We start from the raw sequence: 23,639 nt of genomic DNA, 5'->3' as shown, positions 1-23,639 counted from the left end.
AAAATTCCTAAGTTTTGTTAATTTTGAGTAGCGCGAGTCCCTTTATTAGATTATGCAGCGCGTAGGCTGAATGTCAACTTTGATTTCAGCATCTGTCGGCAGCGTTTAAGAGAACTGGAACACATCAAAACTTGGCTAATGTTGACAGGCAAAACAGTAGACTGAAATTTCAGGCTATCTAGAAACCACACCCAGACCCCAAAACACATGTTAGAAGTAACTTTAATTCTCTGCTTCAGCTGAACAAGTAACCTTTTTCTGTGGTCACTTGTGATTCTAAGTTAAACATGCGTGCATATTTCTGGTGTGGGATGCATATCAGTTTACCACCTTTGTGCAGAACCACTTTCTCTGAGGATACCCTCCACTACGACTGCTTTTGAATGCCCTTCTCCTCCTTGATTTTGTGGGAGCCAAGTAGTCTTAGACTATTAGATCCCATTAGATCCTATTTTTATTACTATAAACAGTATACTTGCAGCAGTGCCAAGACTCCTATTGTGTTAGGTGCTAAATAAGGAGAGAACAAAAGGATCGTTCTTTTTTTAGAGGGTTTATAATCTAATTTCCTGGACTTAGATTTTCAGCAGTGACTACTTGACATTGCAGGGACATACTGGGATTCCCAGCTGTGTCCAGCAGTTAGAACCTACTGTGGTCATTTATGTCTTTACGGACCTAAATGCCTTGGTGCTTCTGGCCCGTACTTCTGGTCCCGTGGAGGCGATTTTCAATGAGGAGGATGACAAACAATGAGCTTACACAGGAGAGCAGCTGCCTCCCGTGGGAGCCACGGACTGGGACTGCTCCATGGCAGTGGGAGACTGAAAGGCCACTCTCAGCATCCCGCCAACTCCCTGCCAAGAGCGGGTTATTCCCTGCTGTGCTAAAGCTTTGTTCAACCCCTCAAAATCCTGCCAAGCAAGTGGACTTGTGCTGCCTACTGGATTGTGCCTCGAGAAGTTCACCCTGATATACAAGCCACATTTTTTCCCCTCTTCATTCACTCCCAACAGAACCTCTTTATTCAGTGTAAGGAATTCCTTCCCTTCCTTGGTGTTTATGCTTTGTGAATATTTATAGGCTGTTATCATGTCCATCTCTCCCCAGCTGTCACTCAGCCAGGCTACATGCACTCTGCTCTCTTAAATCTTGCTTCATAACTCAATGCCTCCCACCCCCTAATCATTTTTTGTTGTTCTGCTCTCAACTCCCGCCAGTTCCAGTTGCTCATTTTGCTTTGGGTAAATGCTATATTTATGTTAATATTATGTGGTGGGTGGTCTTCTCTGTGCTTACGGTCCATGTGAGTGATTTAGATGTTTAAAATGACGTGGGCATTTTATAGCCAAGCCATTGCCTGATTACCAGTTCCGCTCTTCAAAGCACTCCGGGAAAAAATATGCTTAGCCATCACTATTAAAAATGGCCACAATAGCCACTAATAAAGTGCCTGTGCAAGGTTTTGAAGGAATTGCCAAAACTGCATGGGTGCTCTATATTCAAAATGATGGTGTGCCATGAATTTCAAAACCATGCACTATATTGTCTAATGAGTTTTCATCTTATCTAAATTAAAGAAGATAGATGTAATATTTCCCATTTGGTTAGAATATGAATTCTGGTTAGAATTTAACTGAGTCATGGTTGTACCCCTGGGGTGTTGTTCAGCCTTGGACTGAGCGGGTTTGCTTTTGTTTTTGAGAGGAATGGTCTTCCTCCAGCTGTCCTCACCGGTCTCCCACCATCCAGGTGTCCAGGGGATTAGAGATCAGCGCATTCAGATCTCCCCCATGTAACCAAAATCAAATTTAAACTCTCACCTGTGTTCAAGGAAAAAAGCTCGAGCATTCCCCTTCTTCCCTTCATTTTCTGTTGCCTTTTACTTCAGTGTTTCTCTGTGCCAGACTTCTGCGGCAATACTGGTCAGAGCTTAACACAGGTCACGATGTGTTAGTGTTGCCTGAACCCAGTTGCTTTTTTTTAGTGCTTGCCAACGCTGAAAAAAGAAGGCAAGTAGCAATTATCCCATTAGTTCTTAACTCTTCTGATTAAGCACCCCTTTCCCCCCTGTGCTGTGGGTTTCGGTGGCCGCAGCCGGGGTTGCGGGGAGCCCTGTGCTCTCAGCTGGCACGGGACACCTGCCCACTCCCTGGTCCCTGGCACGGGGCTGGCAGCAGGACAGCTTGCTGCTGCCCACAGCGGCTGGGCCAGCTGGGGACCGTCTGGCCATATGGCATTGCTCAGCTGTTCTTGAGGAAATCGTTCGCCTTGGACTGTTTTAGCTGTGGGAGAGACGTGTAAGAAGGCCTCTTGCTGAGGCCTGCTGGGTGGTGGGAGGAAGGAGGAAGGGGTGAGGTGGCGCCATAGTGCCTGTGGGCTGCCAGGCTGGCGTGGGCATGGCGAGTAAGGCTCTGTCGTGTAACCAAAAGGCCTGGCATCGTGGGCAACGTTAACCCCAGGAGATCTCTTGGGAGGATGTGCTCACACCCACCGCTGGGGCTTTTGTTTCACATCATGCTGCCCTGGTCCTCTGTGCCAAGTGGTGTGCCTCGCTTTGCTCGCTCCATCTGGAGAGAGTAGGCCGTACCCCATTTCTCCTTTGTCCCCTTCGTTCTTCCAGTGAGTGTTCACCGCCAGCTTGTGGGGAAGGGCATTTTCTGAATAAGGGCCTGACGCTGTGTAGTAACGGTCATGGGATCTTTCTATTTATGACTCCTGTGAAAGTGGGATCAAGCCCTGCAATCCATTGACAGTGTTAGGCCTGGTTTTCTTCTTCAGGGTAAACAGCCAGAGAGAGCAGTTTTTTTTAAGAGCCTTTTATGTAAATGTAGTTTATATTGAAGAGGATCTCTGGGATGCGGGAGAGAAAATCTTCTCCCTTCCCTGCTGCAATCCATCTGTCTTGTCATCTGTCCCTGGACATGACACTTACAGGAAGAAATAAATGGTTCCATGATTCCAAGAGTAAAATATTTACCTCTCTAGTGCCTTAAAAACCTCTAGTCAACTCCCCACAAGTGCTTCACTATTTTAATCGTGGACATGAAGACAAATCAGACAAAGATCACAGCCTCAGAAGACAGTTAGGCTAAAACCATTTAATACAGCGTCTGAACTTGTTTTTTAATGTGCTTAAAGCTACGGGGTGAAAGTATGTTTCAAAAAGTTCTTCTCTAAAATCCTGAGCTCCTTGGGACTTTTGAGTGAGCTGAGTTCCCTCCTAGGATCTGCAGAATTTCATATATGGTTATTCTGCAATGATAGCTAACATATGTAATACACTTACTGTGCCACCCTTGAAAGAATACTGAGAAACTTCTAGTGAATTCAAAGCATTTTGCAAATAGCATGAACTGAGCATCAAACTGGTAAAAAAGCTATATATAACTATACCCATTTTACTGACAAATAAGAGAAGGGATGAATAATAGAAATACTTTTCCAGAAGCCAAACAGTACTCCAGTGAAAGCACTGGCATCATCCCTCAACCACTTGACCACATTCTGGCACCAGTTCAGGGAGGCATTACTAATCAGGAAAAATGTTCATGAACTGGCTTAATTTGAAGCTGATGCTTAAGTTTCACTGAAACCAATTAGACTTAAGCGTGTGCTTAAGTCCTGTGCTGAACTGGGTTAGTTTGCAGATAAGCAAAATGCAAAACTGTGATGTGATACAGTATTCCACCCCCAGTGGGTTATATTTAAGTTTTTTAACTTTATAGTATTATAAAATAAAATATATCTCTTCCACAGAATTGTTCTCTTGGGAATGCCTTATTCTGAGCGAATAAAAAGCACCACTAACTTAATCTCCACACAAATGCAAGAGAAATCGATTTGCTTAATACAGACATCTTTGCTTTTGAAAGAATGCTTATTCCTTTAGTGGCTAACCCAAAATCAATTCTGCGTGCTCTCAGGAGAGAAAAACGCTAAGGAAACACTATTTTGCTCTGTTAATGATGTCTGTGTGGATAAGTACAATAATTGTGTGTGCAGAATATATCGATATGTTTTTTATCATCCCCTTTCATTTCCAGTCTGAACATTCCTTAGAAAATATCAAAGGTTTTATGGTCATCTCTAAATGAAGAAATGTGTAATGCTCCATGACTTCAGGCACTGATCTTATCCCTGTGAATGTGTGACTAACTGAAACATTAGACTTTATAATTGAAATAATAAATTCTGGCCATAGGAGGCAATAACATGTAACAGATTGAGCAACCTAGCTGCTGGAGAAGAGTTGATCTACAGTAACTAATTTGGTGCAAACTCTAATGTATGCAATTTTCTCTCCATTTATAAGAAACAAGATGTGTGACTCAACTTTGGCATTTTTCCAAAGTCAATCTGTGTGGAGGAACACAAACAAGATTGTTTCCAAACAAGGCATGTTACAGTATTTCTCTCCTGGCTGGTATTTTTTTCCTCATAATGAGAAGTGGGTCTGAATCTGCAGCATACGGTAGTTTGTAGTACAGCCCCTGTGGCAGGTTCTCATTTCAGGCTTGGCCATTGCCTAGGAATCTTTCGTCCTAATTTTACCAAGAATTTACTTTGCGTAGGAATTTCCAGTTCTGCCTTTCTATCATTTGATGCTGTGGGTCTGATTTTTCTAAAAATTGCTTATACAATGATGTGTATGGAATAGTTGATTAGTATTTGCTACTGCAGTTGCCTCAAGGCTTGATCCAGTTTCTGCTGATTCCAGGGATCAGCCTCCATTCCTGGGTACTGGCGTTCCTAATTGCCTGAGAGCTTGTGCAGCCCTACTGCCTGGAGACCTTGGGCCAGTGCTTTGGATGCAGCACGCACCCAGAAAGCTGAAAAGATACTGTTTTGTATAGCTGCTGCACTGAGGAGCTCTCTGGAACGCTTGTGTTAATCAATACCGACAGACAGGATAACGAGTGAGTGGAAGAGATCACAGTTGAGGTTTTTTTTTAGATTTTCCTATGAATGGGTATTTTTGTCTTGAAGATGAATTGTGAATAATTTCCTCCTCCTCCCCCCATAACAACTCTATAAAGCGGTCAATTTGAGTCTCTTAAGATGGAGAGAGAAGCTGCCCTGATGCGCTTCCCAGGGGCTGAGTAACAGAGTGACATCTGAGTGACAGCCACTTTATGCTGCTCTTGGAATAGAAATGTGCCTAACTACAGATTTTAGGTCTGGAACTGAACTTTTCCAAGTTGAAAGACTGTTTGGATCTGGTGGGACTGGGCTGGAGTATTTGAGAGAGAAAGCAGCCACAAATTTGGATCAAGCCAGTAGCTTTTGGTTTGAGGATGATCCAGCTTGGAGTCTTGTGTACAGTAAGTAAGACAAAATCTTTAGGAATTCCCATCATGTCAAATATTTCATTGAGTTTGAGTGTTTTTTGTTTTTTTTTTTTTTTTTTTTTTCCATGGAGTTTGATCCTGATTATAACAATTCCCCTTTTCTATTGAACGTGTCAAAATCTTGTGATGGTGTTGCCAAAGTGTCGGTGCTCTCAAACCAATGTAGACTTTTGGTGTTTCTGCCAAAAGTAGAATAAGGGTTCAGTCAAATATTGAAGCTCTGCTGCGATAAACCACACACAGAGCAGTTAGCAAGTTCAGAATGCGGCTACTATTTTGCACTGTTATTTCGGTAGAACTATGACTACCACCGACACCTCTGGAGTCTCTTTCTGTGGTTATGAGCAAGAGCAAATTTGGCCTGTATAGTCTGTTACCTCTAATCCAAATACAGTTATTTTTTAGTTTACAGTTATTCTCTAGGATAATGATTTCATGTGTTTTTAAGCGTAATCAGTCTGGGACTGTCATTGAACTGCAAGATCTCCAAAAGCTGTGCAGTAATTAGGCCTTGTGATAGGGCAGGCAGATGAAGCTTGGTGTATTTTGCAGCTGTGTACAAGAGCACACAGGAGTAAGGCATACACGGGAGTAAATTTTCCTGAGGGCACAGAGCAAAGTCATGGCAGAAGTTTGATGAAAGTGCAGAGCTCTAAACTCTCGGCACCCAAGAGATGCTGAATGAAGGCATACTAATAACAATGAGTTTTGTCATTCAATATTGTTGCTTTTCATATGAGGGCTCACAGGAACTGCTCTTTATGAAGCACTATGAAGCAATTGTGAAGGAGCTGGCTATCCCTGCTCACCATGTCAAGCCCTACAGATGATTAAAACAGTACAATTGTAAGTCTGCTCCGAAAGAACCCCTAACACTAATAATATGTCTTTCCAGCTAGTTTAGCACTCCAGTGCGTAGTGAGGTACCAGAACATCCACGGCTGGTTTCACTAGCCTTTAGGTAGGTAGGCTGCTTCTTTACTGCTCCCTGCTTAGCGGGGCTTCATTTTCCATGTGGTTATTCCCTTTGTACCTGTGATAGTTTAAGGGTTTGTGTGCTAAATCTGCACAATGCATTCAAGATGCTGTTACTGTGATGTGTAAACCTTTGGCAAATGGCAGCTCTGTAATGAAGAGACTAAATTTGTGCGTCATAAGTCTTAAGTTGTATAGTATTAGCTTAGTAATAAAATACCATTTGAGTGGAAATGCCTCTGCTTTGCCACATGTTCAGGAGCCTCTGACTTGCACAACAAGAGTTTATTTGCTGAGTTGCCGTTTCACTTGGTGTAGGCCTTGTGTATATTTGTGGCAGATGCTGAAGATTTTCAGCAGGCATTTGACCCTGTGTGCGTGGAGGACGCATTGATGCCAGAGAGGAGAGGCTCCTGTCTCGGAATATATTGGCTGTTGGGAATCGAGGGAGCCTCCCTGGTAGACCCCAGCTGTGAATCTGGCCCCAAGTGTTTATATTTGTGTTACATCCCAAGCTTTTGAGCCAGGGAATTTTGCTGACATTGCTCAGCAGCTTGTATGTAGTCTTGCCCATGGTTGACAGCAGACCCACATGCGCTAGCTGCCTTTGCAAACACTTCTTGTTACAAGGGCGCTGCTCAGAGAGGTGCTTGCGCCCTCCCAGCCTGGCTCGGGCCCTTTGTGGTTCCTTCCCTCATGTACAATCAGATGGTTTGGGTTTCCCTACCAATGAGAGGTCTGGTTTAAACAAATCTCCCTACAAAGATCACGGAGTGGTTCAGGTTATATGAAGGCGTTGGCTCACAGGGACTAAGAGGAGCAGTTGCGATTTGTTGTGGAGCACATGAAGATCAGATCTCTCCAGCTGTGATCTCGAGTGAGGAGGGGAATGGATTACATGTGCATGAGCCATAAAAGTTGGCTTGAAAATTTCCAGCACACTACTACAAAAATTGCAAAGCACAGCTAGGGCGAGTGAACGCCGGCTGGGCTAATAAACCCGGGGCAGCGCTGGGCCGGACTGGAACCGTACCAGGCTGTGGGACCTGGCTTTGCCGGACGGACACTTGTCCAACTGCAGAAAATCGGTGGGGTTTCAGGAGCTGTGCTGGGAACTCGTTTCACATCGTTACAGAGGCAAATCCCATGTTTCTTACTGAAGCAAACTCACGATGAGTGCCACAGAAGTTTGCCTAAGCAAAGAGTGAATAACATATAGGAATATATGCATATATTGTGTGTGCATGCAAAGGTCTTCAGGATTTAGCTGAGTGTTCGCACATTCCCTAAGCCAATAACATCCGTTGTTATGGGAAATGAGGTAAGTGACAGAATTACTGTCCTTATGGCGGGCGACAGGCGAGTCTAATGTTCCCATGCTGTAATTCCCTGTTCCAGTTACTGCTTCAACAATAGCTTCAGAGAGAGAACAGGAACAAAGCACGCTCAGTTTTATTCGAAGATTTCATCTAAAAAAGTGGCTGCATTTTGTTCAAACCAAAGCTGGAAAACAGTAAATAAAATTTCAGTATCCTTAACCAACTGTTCGCTTCTTCGCTAACCCGGCTGGGGTGTCAGACTCCGACTGGATCTTCTGGTGAACGTAACCCAGGGGGTTTTCTGGGCCACGGTGCGTAAAAGGGTCTGTGTCTGTGAGGAAGTGCACGTCCTGCTCGGCAGGGCCTGGCCGTGGGTGCCCGACCGTGAGTGCCTGGGCCCGGCTGTGGGCTCTCGCCTCCGCGGCCCCTCAGCGGGGTCCCCAGCCCCGAGCACCCCCGGGGCCTTCCCGGGAGCTCTGCGCGGCCCCGCGGTCGGCCTTATGCGGAGGGTTCGCACCCTCCGCGCTGCTGACGAGTTCTTCCCCCTTTTCTTTCTCTTCTCTCGCCCCCATTTTCTCTCCCCCGACCCGGCGCAGCCTGCGCTGCCGCGGAGCCGCCGCTGCGCTGGGAGCCGCGGTGCCGGCAGCAGCTCCGCCACCTGCAGGACGGCGCCAGGATCGCGGCGCGGCTGCCGCCCCGCCTGGAGGGCCGCTGGGTGTCCACCGGGTAAGGCCCTTCCTCCTCCGCCTCCTCCTCCTCCTTCACCCCCGGCACCCCGGTGCCCCCCGCCCCGAGCCCCCCGGTAGCCCTCTTGCCTCTGTCCCTCCCCAAGCTCCCGTCCCCGGGGCACGAAGCGCGGTGTCACGCCCAAAGAGTGCCACCAGCACCCATGGGATTTCGCAGGATCACAGGACGGCTCGGGTCGGAGGGGACCCTAAAGGTCACCCGGTTCCAGCCCCCTGCCACAGGCAGGGACGCCACCCGCTTGATCGGGTTGCCCAGGGTTTGGGGAGCAGGTGCTCAAAATCACCCACCGAGCACTGCCACCAGCTGTGGGAGGCTCCTGACTTCAGCGCTGCTTGCACCCACACTCGCCGCTGCTCTCCCTGCACCCCAATTTCACCCATCCTGGGCAGTGCAGGTGTCCTCGTCCCACGCCACCCCTCTGCTCCCCATCCTGCTCTGTGCGGGGTGCCCACCTGCTGTGCCCCGTGTGTGGGTGGCTCACGCCTGCCTTCGTCCCCAGGTGCGAGGTGCGGCCGGGACCCGAGTTCCTCACCCGATCCTACCTCTTCTACGTCAACCGCCTCTTCAAGGCTTACCAGTTCTACTACTGGGACCCCTCCTGCCGGGAGCCCTCGTACTCCCTGGTCATCAAGGGCAAGCTGCGCCTGCGCCAGGCCTCCTGGATCACCCGCGGGGCCACCGAGGCCGACTACCACCTCCACAAAGTCGGCATCGTTTTCCACAGCCAGAAAGCCATGCGGGAGGTGGCCTCCTGGATCAACCAGACCTCGGGCGAGGGCTGCAGCGGGTTCCTGCCGCCGGGGCGCACCTGGGCTCCCGGAGCCCTCTACGAACTGCTGAGTGCCAAGTCCGAGCGCGACTGCACCGCAGCCCTGGGCTTTGCCATGCACGAGCTCAGCCTCGTGCGGGTGGAGAAGCATTATCAGCCCTTGCTGGAGCCGCAGCAGAGCGGCAGCCAGCTGGTGGAAGAGCTGTACCTTGGGGACATTCACACGGACTGGGTAGAGAGGCGCCACTACCGACCGACCGGTTACCAGCGACCGATGCAGAGCGCCGTGGTAAGAACAATGCTTTAGCACAGGCCCTATTGAGAGCAGATTCCCGGCTCTCCCCTCATCAGTTCACTGGGCTTTGTGAAGCACACGTTATTTTTGTGCTGTTAAAATACTGATCACCTGCACCTCGAGCCCTTGTTATCCCACGGACCCACAGGAGGAGATGCAGGGTACGGGTGTGGGTTCACAGCATAAGAAGTAAGCCTGCAATGGCATGAGCATGGAGTTAATGGCTTTTCTTTGGCTCTGTTTTCCTAGGAAATGCAATTTCCTAGTTTCCTGCACCACAGTCAGTGAAAGCTTTGGGCTGCACATCATTAGAGGCTGCCTACGCGCTGTTTGTCTTCCATCCCTCTCTAGCTCTTTGTCATGTCTTTCAGGTTTAGAGAGGAGCGAGGAAGCAAGTGTCTGCCATTAAATCATTGCTCCTCAGCGTAATGCCATTAGAGGAGGAAGTTGCTCTGAGTAACACTATTACACTGAGATTTAACTTTTAGTTTGACATAAATAAAACTGAGCAGGAGACCTGGTTGCTTTTTATTTTATTTTGCTTTGTTTCCAGGAAAGCACATTTTTATCTGAATCATAGCTTATCAATTCAGAAATTATTGAGTAGTCAGATGGGGTAAAAACATCTTTGAACTTTACAGTTTAGATGGAACTCAATTAACTGAAGAAAAGTCTTTTGTGTGCAGCTTTCGAGGGGCAACATTTCCCCACACCCCAAACTACAGCAACTGGACTTGGAAAAAGAAAACCACAGAGCAACACCCCTCTCCTCCCTCAAAAATAACCTTCTCAAATTGGTTAAACTTGTGTTATCCTGGGCCAAAACCGTATATATGAGCAAAACCAGATGGTAAACATAAACACTTTTAAAAGTTAATTTAAAACCAAACCTAAAGATACTGAAATTCACTCTCTGAATATAGCACTGTAATTAATCAGCTAACAGCTCTCCAATGTACCCGCACATGATGTCACCGCTTGGCGATAATTAGAAGCTGCCATACATTAGAAATAACTTCACACAACTGGTTTAAGCAAGTAAGATTTTTGGCTTCATGTCTATAGTGATAATTTTATTGGGCACAGGGTTTTTTCTTTCTTTTCTTACTGAACTAATATCCATTTGCCTGCACTAGTGAGAGCTACACAGCTATGTTAGGAATTATTTTTAACCCTCTTTATGAAAATATTACCCTTATTCCCTTAAATTTATACCTCTTTTAAAGAAACCCATTCTCCCCAAATTACCTTTCATTATCAAAGAATTTCCTGTCTAAGGAGAGCATATATATTTGCCAACTTCTGGGATTATTTAGCCATAATGTACTGTGTACTGTCAGCACTCATTAACGTGACAGTAGCAGTAAAACAAGCTGAAAATGACTAAATTACAGTAGACTCCAATCAACTCGCATGTAAATTACCCACCCTACAGTTAACTACTGAGTTATTCAACCTTGCTGCATACGACAGCTCAGTAAAGATTACCTCGTGTTCTAGAAAATGATATAATGTCCAAACCCTGGTTATTTAAAAATAAATCAGTTGTGATGTATGAAGTACCAGGAAAAAGTTCCAAGCCACCCCAAAACAACCCTCTGGCATTTGATCGGCTGCAGGACTGCTTTGACTCGGAGTGTTGCATGAAGCACAGGCAGAGCCATGGGGCAGCTCCTTCTCTTCTCCTCTCCTCCTTCTCTTCTCCTTCTCCACTGCCACATCTGCTCCAGCTGCTCACAGCGAACCTCTGCCTCCCTCTGGACCCGGGTGGCCGGCGAGCGCTCCCTGCCTGTCCAGCAGCTCTGCCCTTGCCCCATCCTCCTCCCGTCCTCCGCATGTCCTCAGCGGCCCCGCGCAGAGCACAGCCCTTCTGTCCTCCCCAGGGGACCAGAATAGCAAAGAGCCCGGGCAGCTCTTTATCTCACTTAATCTGTTTGGCTGCCTTGGGCCAAGTTTGCTGCAGTTGAACACCCTGGCGTGGGAGAGGGGAGCGTGAGCTTTTTGAATATTCTGGAAAGGGTTTTTTTTGGCTTATCAATCTACAAAAATACCATTCTTTGTCTTCTGCAGCACCATGTGCATCCTTGCCCGGCCTGTGGGATTATATACAGAGCTGACGAACACCACCCCCCCATCCTCCCTGCCAGAGCCGAGCCGCCGATGCAGCTGAGCGGCAGCTGGGTGAGCACCCACTGCGAGGTGCGGCCCGCGGTGCTTTTCCTCACCAGGTACTTCATCTTCCACGGTAACAACCACACCTGGGAAGGGTACTACTACCACTACTCCGACCCGCTCTGCAAGCAGCCGACTTTCACCATCTATGCGTCTGGGCGTTACACCCAAGGCGTCCCCTCCTCCAAAGTGAGAGGCGGCACGGAGCTGGCTTTTAAAGTCACGCAGGCTCGGGTGACGCCGATGGACCAGCTAACGGTGATGATGCTGAACTCCTCCGAGCCAGGCAGCTGCGGGCTGACAAACTCCTGGAGTGCCGGGGTGGAGCAGGATATAACACCGACGAATGGCTGCTTGGCCTTGGGCATCAAGCTGCCCCACACGGAGTACGAGCTCTTCAAAACGGAGCACGACACGAGAGACCGCAGCCTGCTGTACGTTGGCGAGAGGCCCACGGACGGGTCCAGTCCCGACCGTCCCGACAAGCGACCCACCTCGTACCAGGCGCCTCTGATCCAGTGTGCTGGGGCGCCAGAGGAGTTCTCTAACTATGTTAGTCTAAAGTACTTGGGAGAAGAGGATGCTAATGGCAGTGAAGCACTAAAACCTTTGCCTGTGGCCTTTTTATTGTTTATAGCACTGCAGTTTTTAAGATGGGACTAGCAATCTATTCAGGTACAAGCACAGAATCCAGATAGTCTTGGTGCTAGCGTGATTGTTATATCCTCCAAATGAGTACATCTGGAATCAGTTTTACTTAGATTTGGAAACGCTTTTTTTAAAAAAAAACAAAAACAAAACACAGTGAATGAAGCCAAGAAGATATGCCTATGTACTGTTTGTCCTCTGGCTTTATTGCCTAATCTCCCCTCTTGTGCGCATAAAAATTTAATGTGGTGACATGGATGCACTGCACATTCAGTAGATAATTTAGCAATATGAGGGGAAAAAAGAGCAACATCAATTACAATTGCTGCTTGGAGCTTTTGACACTGCAAAGATTTAATCAAGGGCTTGATTCAGATGTAATTCAAACATCCAAAGTGTCAGCTGCTGAGTTTCTCTGAGGTTAAGTTCCCTCTCATCATACTCCTTATTGCTGTTTGTGCAAATTTGATCTGCCGTGTCAGTCAGCAACAGCTCCGCAGTCAGCAAGTGCTCTTGGTAAGGGCACAGTTAATCAGGCCTCTCTCGGTTTATGGATACTTTCTGCAGTTTTTGTGTATGTACACACACGGAGATGCAACGTACAGTCTTTCACTTACGTGCGTACAAAAAGCAGCCCTCAGAGCATTACCCTGACAGACTGTTATGCCTGACCCTGGTCATAAGAGACGATGCAGTAAATGGAGAAGGTGTGTGTGCACAACTGCTCTGACTTTCAGCCTTACAGCGCTACAGACGCTGCATCCTTGCTGCGTTAGTCCGGCTGTCCCAGTGCAGTGCAGGCCTGCGCCTCGGTACGTCAGCAAAGGCAGCGCGGCGCTGCACGCGTGTCCAGCAGGCACAGGCACTGCCAGTCGTGACTCCGACTCACCAGGCACCGAGCGAAGCAAAAGATCACTCATGAGGCTTCTCAGGCCATTTATTTTCCATCTCCTCTCTAAGCGTACTGGCATATGGGTTGTTAATCCAGCTGTCTTTTCAATCAAAAGTCACTTCCAGGTGTTCACGTAAAGATGGCTTATAAATCTGCCTCTAGCAAACAGGGGGCTGAAGAGAGAACTGACCAGCTCCAGGACAACTGGAGCTCCACCAGCAAGAAGGACAAAGTAAGAAATTACATTCCCTTGTCTGCTGCAGCTAAGAAGCACATAACTTACTTGGGGAAGACCTCCTCCCAGCAGCTAAATCCCCTCCACATAAACCTATATATCTTACAAAGGATATTTTTGTTAAATCATCTATGCAATAGCTACCTTCTTAATGCTGTATTTACAAACTTGCAGCTTGTACTTAGATAATTTATGGGTTTTATAACACTTTTTTGGGGGAAATTGTACATTAATAATTCAAATGAGATGCTTATTAAATGCGTACAATTGTGACAGAAATGTTGTCAGCATGTTTGCATGTTTCAGGCACGATCAACTATTAATCATGCATGTAAACAGATGTACTTGATACACAAAAAGGCCAAGCTTGGCTAACTCATCTTCAGTTCCATCTGCAGACAACGGAGAGGGAGACTTCTCCGGGGGTTAGGCGAGCAGGCAGAACAGCTCCCTGTTTCTAAAGGTTGCTGTTCTTTGTTGCCTGCTACTGCACGGAAACCCATGGGCAAACGTTTGAAGGACTAGAAGCATGTTTTGGAGAGCAGGGCTTTGTCATCTTTGGATGCCCTGTTAGAATTCTACAAGTCGGGGCAAGCCGGGGTAGCAGAGCTGCATCTCATGAGAGCCATGCACACATTTTTTCCCTCAGCAGATGTGTTTGCCGTCACTGTGCTAAGGCGGTCACTCGTGGCAGCCCCAAGGAAAGGCTCTTGTTCCCCAGATCAGCAAAGAGGCGTTTCTGCAGGACCCAGAGGTGTCCATGGCAAGAACAGGGAGCAGCCTTGTGCTTGGGAGGGTGGGGAGAAGAGGGGAAAGGCAATTCCTGCCCTACATTCTTACACACAAAAATGAGATCTGTGCGCTAATACTTTTTTTTTTTTCCCCCATTTACATACTAGGGAAATTGTTTAAACTTAGCAAGTGTTCAGCATTGCAACCGCATGGCGCAAAAACACCTAAGAGACCACGCATCCTTTCAAAGTGGTGATGGCATTAATGTGATGTAAAAAGTTACAAAACAACCCAAGACTGGAGCAAGCCCCAGCTCCTCCTGCAGCAGCAGTCACCGCAGCTCAGCTCCTGGAGCTGGGAACCTGTTTACACCCAGCTCCACAACCCCGCACAGCAGATGGGATGTGCTGACTACGCTTCCCTATGAAAGCCTCATCAGGAGCCTCTTTGTCCTGTTTCCACCCCTTTAAGCATACTTCTGAAAAGAAAGGAAATTCATGAAAATAATATTTGCATAAATATTGCAACTTTTATTGTTCTGTTCACAATTTTTAGAGAAACATTCCTAAATTATACAGTTATTCTCTCAAGAATTTGTGCCTTTTTCCAATTTGAATTTGCCTGGCTCTGATTGCCAGTCAGTGATTCTTGTTTTGCTCTTTTTTAAGATCAAAGAGAGCTGCAGTGTTCATTATTTTCTCCTGTGAAGGTACTTGTGCACTGTAATCAAGACATTCTCAATTCTGGTAGATAAACTCAGCCAACTGAGTTCTCTCTAAGGCATTTTCACACTCCACTAGTAATTTTTCAATCTCTTTTTGCATCCAGTCCAATTATTCAGCTTCTCTCTTAAAATGTAAATATCCAAATTGCATCCAAAATTCCCAGCTCCCACAGCTGAGACACACAGAAGTATAATCACCCACTGCTAACGATAATTCAAAACAAGAACACGTCCTTATTCAGTAGTCTTTCACCCTGGGACTGCACTGGGAGCACATGTGGAGCTCTTACTCACTCTGGTCCTGGGTATGGGTATTTCTGTCACGTTACCATTTTCTCAGTAGAGATTTTGTGTATTTTCACCGGTGATATGGAAGCACTGAATTGTATCAGATCCCAGCAGGAGCCTTCTGTGAGCATCCCCATTTCATTACGGTTCTCTTTAAAAGACCACTTCTGAAATGTGTGATTATCACAACATATCAGGCTTTTTAGGGGTCCAGATATAACAATTGACTTTAATCCCAAATAAAACTGAAAAACAAAGATAGAATGAAATTACTTACTTAGATTATGCTCCTTCGCTAACATTCACCTCCTTTCCCATCCCTTCTTTGGGGTGTCAGGCTAAGCAGGCGCTGTACCCAGCTCATCCTGTCCTGTTTGTCACTCCTCTCATTGGCAGGTAAGAGATGGCCTCACACATCTCCTGTGGAAGTACTGATGCAGGTTTGCTAGACCTACTGAATGTAATTTATTTATTTTTTTAATTAAGCATTGCTAATGAATGAATTCAGTTCTCTTACCTCATCACTAGCAGTTTCACCACCTGCATCTAGTAACAGTCTGCATCCTACTGCAAAGATTCCCCCTGTACTTCAGCTCTTTGTCACCCCCTCCAAGCAATCTGGCCCATTCTCTTCCTTTGGCTATTGCTTTCCTTATTCATTTTCTACACTTCTTAACTCATTTTGTGTTGATTACTGTTTCCCTTTTTCTTGTTTTTTACTATTTTACATCTATGTTTCCCTTTTCACTGAATCAGGATGGGCTTTCAGCCAGTCATTCTCAATTGCATCATTGTTGGTTTTTTGGCCATTTACTACCTTTCTCTTAGAAAATGGCCAATCCTATTTCAGCTTTCCATCTAATTTCTTCACCACCAGATCTGATGTGAAATTTGCTAAGCTATGCCACTCTTTGAAGCAGCACTTGCATCCACTAGCAGTTTGCATGGCCACATGCCCAGCAGAATACAGTCAGGATTCCACAGAAACCACCAGCTTCTGTGATTCCTTTAACCAACATAACCAAGACAAAGCTGAATACCGTCACGTCTAAAGCTTTATTAGAATCTAGGACATAAACAACAAACATTAGTCCTGACTACTAGATTCTATTCAACTGTAAAATCTGTATCTGCCTTCTTACGGTACCTGTAAAGAAAAACCAAGCTAACACAGAAGCACTAGCAGGGGTACCAGCTGAAAGTCAACAGTAACAGGCACATGTCTTGAAAAAGTCTCCCCCTCAACTTCTAACATACTTTTCAAGTTTTATCACTTTTAACTATCCCCAAAAAATAGAAAAGAAAGAAATTTCAAACATTCTGAATACATTTACTAGCTTCCTACACTGGGTCTGAGCATGAAAGTCTTTCATACCTTCTTTAGCACATAAGCTACTCAGACATGTTGCCTTTCCGATTTTCTGCTTCTGTAGCAGGCACAAAAATTTGAAGCATGAGCTGAGTTTGCTGGACAAACTTAGACTGGGGTCTGATCTCCTGATTTTCCAGTTATCCACCTTCACGTCCTCTCTGTTTAAAATGCTTCAGGATGTATTTTGCATTCTAACTTCCCAAACAATTCTTAAACTGAAACACACAGAAGTAGTTTTAGAACGCTTCTGGATAAATCAATAGCACCGAGTTAATGCTTCATTTGATAAACAATCCACGCTCAATAGAAAAGCCTGTTATTGACTATAAACAGATGTGCTGCAGTGAAGCAGCAGAGAAAAGCTGCAGACTGAAAGGAGACGGTTGACAGGACTCATGGCTCTACACTACCTAGAGAAGAGGGACGAGCAACCTTGATCAAAGAGGAAGCAGAAGGGTGAGTTGTAACCCAGGGTGGGAGCTGGCACCTGGGAGCAGTCAGATGCATCAGGGACTGCTCCACCAGTCAACCTGTGAGCAGCCGCCAAGGGCTGCTGTGGGCCAGAAGTCTGGGCCAGGCAGGGAAGGTCGCAGGGAAGGTCACAGGGAAAGCAAGACTGGAAGAGGAGCCATGGGAAGAAAGAGATGGAAAATGAAAAAGGCTGGGCTGAACACCACTGTCTTTGCCAAGGAGTGGTGCAGGAATGAGGATGACTTGGTTGAACCAAGGGGCTAGGGACTGGACTCATTTGACAGCCCAGGCAGAATACATCAGAAAATAAACTGGGCAGGAGAGGCTGCAGCCATCACAGGAATGCTCTTCTGGGCTCAGAACTGCAACAAAAATTCCTGGCTCCAGTCATATTTCTGTGTGGCCTGCCAGTGAAATGTGTGCCTAGGTGCTGCTGCTTCAGCTCGGGCCGTTACTCACCGCTAGATCGGATGCTTAGGTTGAGAATGGGCATCCACGCACAGGATGCAAAGGAGCCGATCCTGACTTATACATGGGTTATACATAATGCTGTAACACCATTTTTTTTTAAGGCGACCTTTCAAAACTTTAATTATATGCATTTTAAGAGAACGTAAGGTTATGCAGGGTCAGGCACATGGCACTGGGCAGTTTTAGACACCTTCTGGTCCACCTAAGTTCGCTTTTCGACCAGGTGCCAAAGGCTCGATCAGATACTGCGAGGTACTCACACCAAGCAGCCAAACTAACAGTGCACAGACACACTTGGTTTTGCCATTTCCTAACTTCTGAGTACTTGACTTTGTACAGCCTTAATAAAGTTCTTTTAAAAGGAGTTGTGTGTGGATAATTACGCATGGGAATTCTGCCAACTCAAACAGGAGGGAGCTCAGGAGGCTCTTCTGGTCTTGTTTCTCCACTGAAGAAAAAGATTTGATTAAAAAAATGAAGTACAGCTAAACTGAGGACAATACTTTACTGCGGGCTGTTCTTCAGTTCTTCGTAGGCACTTCAAAAGCTTGAAAAAAAATCACAAAATTAGGAACTTATTAAATAAGAATGAAATGTACCGATGCAGAAACATAAACAGAAATGCCAGATGTATAATGTCAACTTGTAATATGCAGCTTCAATTAATTCTTCTTAATTCATTTGTTTGCTTAACTTCTTTTGTTTTGCCATCTGGAAAAGGCCATTCTCCACTGACAGATCATACGAGAAAAGATCCAAAGTTCAAGTTTGCTTCAAGGAAAAGCAGCCTTGTTTCTGTACTGACTTGAGTGCTCCTTTTTGTGGTCTTCATTCATGCAGATGCTTCAGGACAGACTTCGGCCTAGACAGGGAAGCAAAAAATCTACGTGGAAATTTAGTAGTTTTCAACCTTTTACTCTTCAAAGTAAAAATGTGAAAGCAGTTCTATAAAAGGAAATGAAGCCACGGGAAACAGTGGAGTTGACGACAGACATACACTCATTTTGGAAGTACAAATGCACGCTTATTAGAGATTTCTGGCCAGCTCTTACTTGTGTTATTTTAAAAAACAACCTACATTTATACAGTAAAAAAAAAATCAATCCATTAATAAAACAAACATATTTTATAGTTTAGCAGATTTGAGTAGTGGAAATACACAATTACTTTGTTCTCTGAAGCTAATCAAAACAAAAGGCAGCAGTACAATGCACAGTGTCACTTTAGCACTGACACCCATTAGACAAAGTGATTCAGTATACATGAAGCTGTCAGCATAGCATAAAGAAATCTTAGCTGGACATGTTCAAAGGATCTGCGTTGCCCTGCTTTAACAATAAATCCCTCTATTTAACTGCAACAGATGATTTATACTGGCATCGTAACCCATTGTCATCTTTAATCAAGTCAATCTACAGAACAGCTAGGTTTCACTCTATACGAGCAAGCAAAGCACCCGTGCTCAGTAGACGCTTTTCTTTCTAAAATGCCTACACATTGATTTATATTTCTATTTTCTAAACAGTAAATTAAATTTGTAGATATGTATCTGATTATAAGGAAAACTAACTTCCACATATGGTATTGAACTAATCTCACTCCTATACAGATTACTTTCTTCTTTTTATATGAGTTTCTGAATCAAAAAAAAATCTCAAATACGTACACTGCAATTCACTCACCACCTGTCCTTTCTCAACTTGCTCACTTGAGTATCTAAGTAATGGATGCTAACCTGTTTTCAGACAGAATTAAAAAGGAGCTCTAACCCCAAGCTGCTTTAGTGCTGCTGAGTACTATCGCAGCTGTAACACAGCCACAACAAACACAAGGTTCAGAGGACTTGTTTTTGTGTGTTCTTAAATTTCAAATAGAGGGCTTTTTGGTTGTGTTTTTTCTCAGTTACTTTATAAAGAAAGCAGAACACGGAATATGACATTTCAGGACAGTATGTAAAGCAAATAAGAATAGTTTGAAAACTTAAGAATTCTACAGTTAGGTTGCTATTGTGCTCAAGAATTAAGGAGATGTTCCAATTAGGAAATGAAAATGACACGCATTTTCTAAAAAGTTTTCTTGCCTTAGGCAACTGCAATGTCAAGTATCTTAAGACACTAAAAATCCATTTTTGTGTGCACACCACTACGTAAATGTGCTGACTTCTAATTCATGATTATCATAAGAATTGCAAGTTTACATGTGCAGCAACTAGACACCCTTAATAATTTATTGGTGAGAAGAAATTCTAGCAATTTGTGAAACAAGTTTCCAACTTTATCCCACTACCAGAATTTTGGTAAAAAGTTAACATGGAATACCATTACCAACCTATTACAATCCTATATTTTTAGGAAATTACATTATGGTACATCAATCCCTCTCGACGTGACATCCATGGTATTAACTTTTTCTGTGATCCCTAAGGCTATTTAACAACAGCTTGAAACTGGGGGCCCAGCCTGCACATGCATTGCTATAGCTGTGCATTCACACTCAACAACAGCTAATGCAGAGCAATAATTATGATCGTTCATGCACAGAACATTTACTTTAAGGTGTGACTTTAACTATTTTCACGGTTATTTTTTCATTCATTTCTCAGTACTAGACTTCAAGCCCTTTTAGCCATCTGTTTGTACTGTGGACCCGAAGAGTACAGTCAGAAGCGTGAAGCTCCACACAGCAAAGACCTAAGCAGCTTCTACTGGCTCTTCGAAAATTAACAGTAAACCTAAAAGAACAGTATGGACAACAACTAGATTAAAAGTAATAACTTGGTTTCTCCTATCAGTTTTCTAATATCTGGTGTTGTGTGAAGACACCGGACAATATTGCTATTTATAAGCTGTGTGTCATGCATAACTTCCTGAGATCTACAACGCCCTCCAGAAGAATTCATTTTCTATGAATACTTCAGGAAAGCATTTCTGATGTCATCAAATAAAGGACGGTTTGTAAGAGAACAAAGTGGCTTTAGAACATCCACCCAATATAGAAATTATTTTTGCAATATATCCACAAACTGGCTTTTTATGAGCCTTTGCAAGAAAAATATTTTTAGTTTTCTTTCCGTTGCATATGAACGAAGGGCCCAGTCAAACAGACAGGCAATACGGACTCCACTGATCAGTCATTTTATTTTAAGCTCAGCAAAAGTAAAGCACTATCAATACAATTCAGCGCTACCATCTGTTTAGGCTGTTGTCAAAAATGGCTAGGAAAGACCTCAATTTTTTTTTTATTCCAAAATTAAAAAGTTAAGTTTAGAGTCTTGTTTTGGACTGATAATGTGGGCCTGCTCCTATTGCAGAATACGGTTGCTATCAATAGATCCTTACCTACCTAATGTCCCTTGTGTGTTGGTCTCTAACTGTGCCTTTGTAAGGCACCAAGCAGAGCATGAGAGCATTTTTGCTGCACTTCTTTGCAATCCTGGAGCATGAACAGAAACAACTTTGCTCACAAATGACTTGGAGCTCCAAATTGTCACAGATCACTGAGAAGTGCGACTATCGAACACTGGAAGTAGGACAGACATTTTGCTGACTTTCCACTTCATCTAGGAGCTGCCCATGCCAAGCCAACTTCAGCAGCTAACTATGTGTAAAATTTGCCTGGCGCATTATTACAGATATACTCACAGGAGACCAGTTTAACGCTTCGATCCCTCTGTCCTGCAAAGACAGCAAATTTTTTTAAACACTTTTTTTGAGGGTGTTTTTCGGCAGAACAAAGGACTCAATAAAAATTTTATACTTTTTTTTTAAAAAAGAAAAAAGCAAATTAGAAATTCAGCTGTTCTGATAACATTCTTAGCTAGATAAAGATGTTTACAGCCTCTTAAAAAGTACTGGGTGGTTCAGTCTCCCTTCAGTGAAGTTTTTCTCAAATACATTCTTCAAAGCCAAGAAAACTAATTTTGCATCACTTACATCACTTTTCTGTCCGAAAAGGTTCTTTTACCATGTTTCCTGGGAAAGTTTTCATTAACTTCTACAGCCCAGAAAGCATCTTTTTCTTGATCGGTTCTGCCCAATTTGTCACGCTGAACTCACGGCTTCATTCTTTCCAGCTCATCTCCCACTTCCCTGCCCTTTGCAGGCACACTTTAATTGCTTTGCCCCTTCCATCCCGAGCAGACAAGAAGGCACTAACATTTTAAAGGAATAAAGACAGACCTCTTGTTTCTGTTGGATCTCCTAGAGTTACTTCCAGAGTTGTGTTCCTAAGCCGAACATACCAGCTAGTATTTCCTCCGAGTCCATTTTCTTATTAAAGCTCAGATAAAACTTCACTTATTTGCACTTGCAAAAGGAGAAACCCTTGAGAAACAAATGGAACAATATAAAGGTCAATGATGTAGAAGAGTGTAGTAGGCAGACTGCCACCCAAACACCTTTCTCAAGGAATCGCAGGAACAATACAGGAATGGAAGAAGCCACTTCTTACAGATGTATCATAACCCTGAAGGGTTTACAAAAATTTTGTCAGCAACAGCTTCTGAACCTAGCATCTAGGATTACACACACTTCACTTGCTCAAAACCTATTTAAACTACTGAAGTCCAACACACTGAGTTTATGTTTTTTGTAATAAAAGTACGCTTAGAAACAAAATTACCTTAGCTTCACTTTCAATACGCTATCGAGTGTCTTGACTACTGAATCCAACTAAGCTGAAAAACGAGGAGTTATGCAGCACCTCAGCAGTCAGCACAGTTACTGCAAACACCACATTTCACGGTAAATCAGTAAAGCATGCTCAGGATGGGGCTGTTTAGACTGATTTTAAAATTAGGCTGGAAAAAAAAATTCTTCCTGAAACATGGCTGCTAGTTTCCTTATGCCATAAGCAAACTTCAGTTGACAGAGAATATTGTTCCCCCCCTCCGAAACTGAGAACATGACAAAAGTAACAAAAGAAACATTAATTTGGGGGCTTTATTTAATTTCTTTTTTTCTTTTCTTTTTTTTTTTTTTTTTTTAAGATGCTACATCATCAAACAGGATTGGTCTTTTTACGGCATAGGACTAGTTTACTACTAATATTTTTTCCCCTAGATAGACTTATTTACATACAAAAACAGTTTCCTGACCACTGTTTCTCCAATGCTCGGATGATCAAAACTCCCAACAATTTACGTGTAGTGCCCAAAACACCAGGAGGCAGAAGAATCTCGCATCACTACAGCAGCAGTTTAGTTCTAGTCACTGGCTTTAGAACAGGTGTCTTTTCATACCATATAGTATTAGTCAATTTTGTGACAATAAGGAAACATGAGATGAAATACATTAAATAAGTTAAATATGCATTAAACATCTCTGAATAACATTTTAATTCAACTAAATGAACCAACAGCAATGTAGCTTGGTCCCTTCATGAGAACAAGGCATTGACCTTTATTCCAAATGAGCGTCATACCAGTCAATATACGCCTCTTAATGATGCCTAGCACATTCAGCATTGCCACATACAATTCTTCTCAGCTTCTCACTATTCATTTAAGTGCCAAAAAATTGGTAACTTGCACAGAGTTGAAGACACTGACAGAAACTGTTAAATTTATGAGCAGAATGGTGGATTAACGTATTTTACAGAAGTTATCAACACCTCCTGCCTAACCCAGCTCCAAACATCCAATAGGGCCAGCTCCAGCAGTGGAGGAATAGTTTCTTTTCTATTTTCCTTTTTTTTCTCCCTTTTTTTTAAAAAGAGGTAATTCAGCAACATGTACCAGGGTCTAAGAATGTTTAAAATGACATATACAATATTCCATTGTAGTGTTAAATCATGATTTTCTTCCTGCCTTCATCACTGAAGATTATTCTCTTTCATTCACTCATTCATTGTACATTTTAAACTTTCTAGATTATGTTACATAATATTTGTGCAGGGTAATTTAAAGGCAAGACCTGTGAGATGTCATACATTAATTTTTTTTAAACATTGTTATGAATAAATTTAATCCAATGATATGGCAGAACCATCAAATCAATTTACAATTTCCAGCATGCTGCCTCTACAAGGCTAGTTTTCCTATAATTACACCAAAGACAAAGAACAAAACCACCAAAGCGAGTAGTCTGGAGCTGAGCCCTTCATCCTTCACAGCAGCTGCAGAAGCAGATATGGGGTTGTTTGTCTGGGGTGCCTTCCTCATCCGAAGTCCATCTTCTTC

General features: G+C 44.1%; 2 protein-coding genes across 3 annotated transcripts in view; one reads left to right on the top strand and one right to left on the bottom strand.

The window, feature by feature from the left end:
• The window catches only part of APCDD1L (APC down-regulated 1 like), a 26,936-nt gene extending 4,402 nt beyond the window's left edge, over positions 1 to 22,534 (top strand). Inside the window, exons 2-4 of the mRNA XM_040575930.1 lie at positions 8,242 to 8,371; positions 8,892 to 9,450; positions 11,527 to 22,534. Of these exons, the coding sequence (XP_040431864.1) occupies positions 8,242 to 8,371; positions 8,892 to 9,450; positions 11,527 to 12,291 (1,454 nt within the window). The 3' untranslated portion in view covers positions 12,292 to 22,534. The remainder of the gene's footprint in view (positions 1 to 8,241; positions 8,372 to 8,891; positions 9,451 to 11,526) is intronic.
• VAPB (VAMP associated protein B and C) overlaps positions 22,392 to 23,639 on the bottom strand; it is a 30,632-nt gene continuing 29,384 nt past the window's right edge. For both annotated transcript variants that reach the window (XM_040575934.1, XM_040575936.1), the window contains exon 6: positions 22,392 to 23,639. In XM_040575934.1, the coding sequence (XP_040431868.1) occupies positions 23,481 to 23,639 (159 nt within the window). In that variant the 3' untranslated portion in view covers positions 22,392 to 23,480.

The sequence above is a fragment of the Cygnus olor genome, chromosome 16 (assembly GCF_009769625.2).
Source record: "Cygnus olor isolate bCygOlo1 chromosome 16, bCygOlo1.pri.v2, whole genome shotgun sequence".
NCBI classification, from domain to species: Eukaryota; Metazoa; Chordata; class Aves; order Anseriformes; family Anatidae; genus Cygnus; species Cygnus olor.
This window is presented reverse-complemented; position numbering and strand designations above follow the sequence as displayed.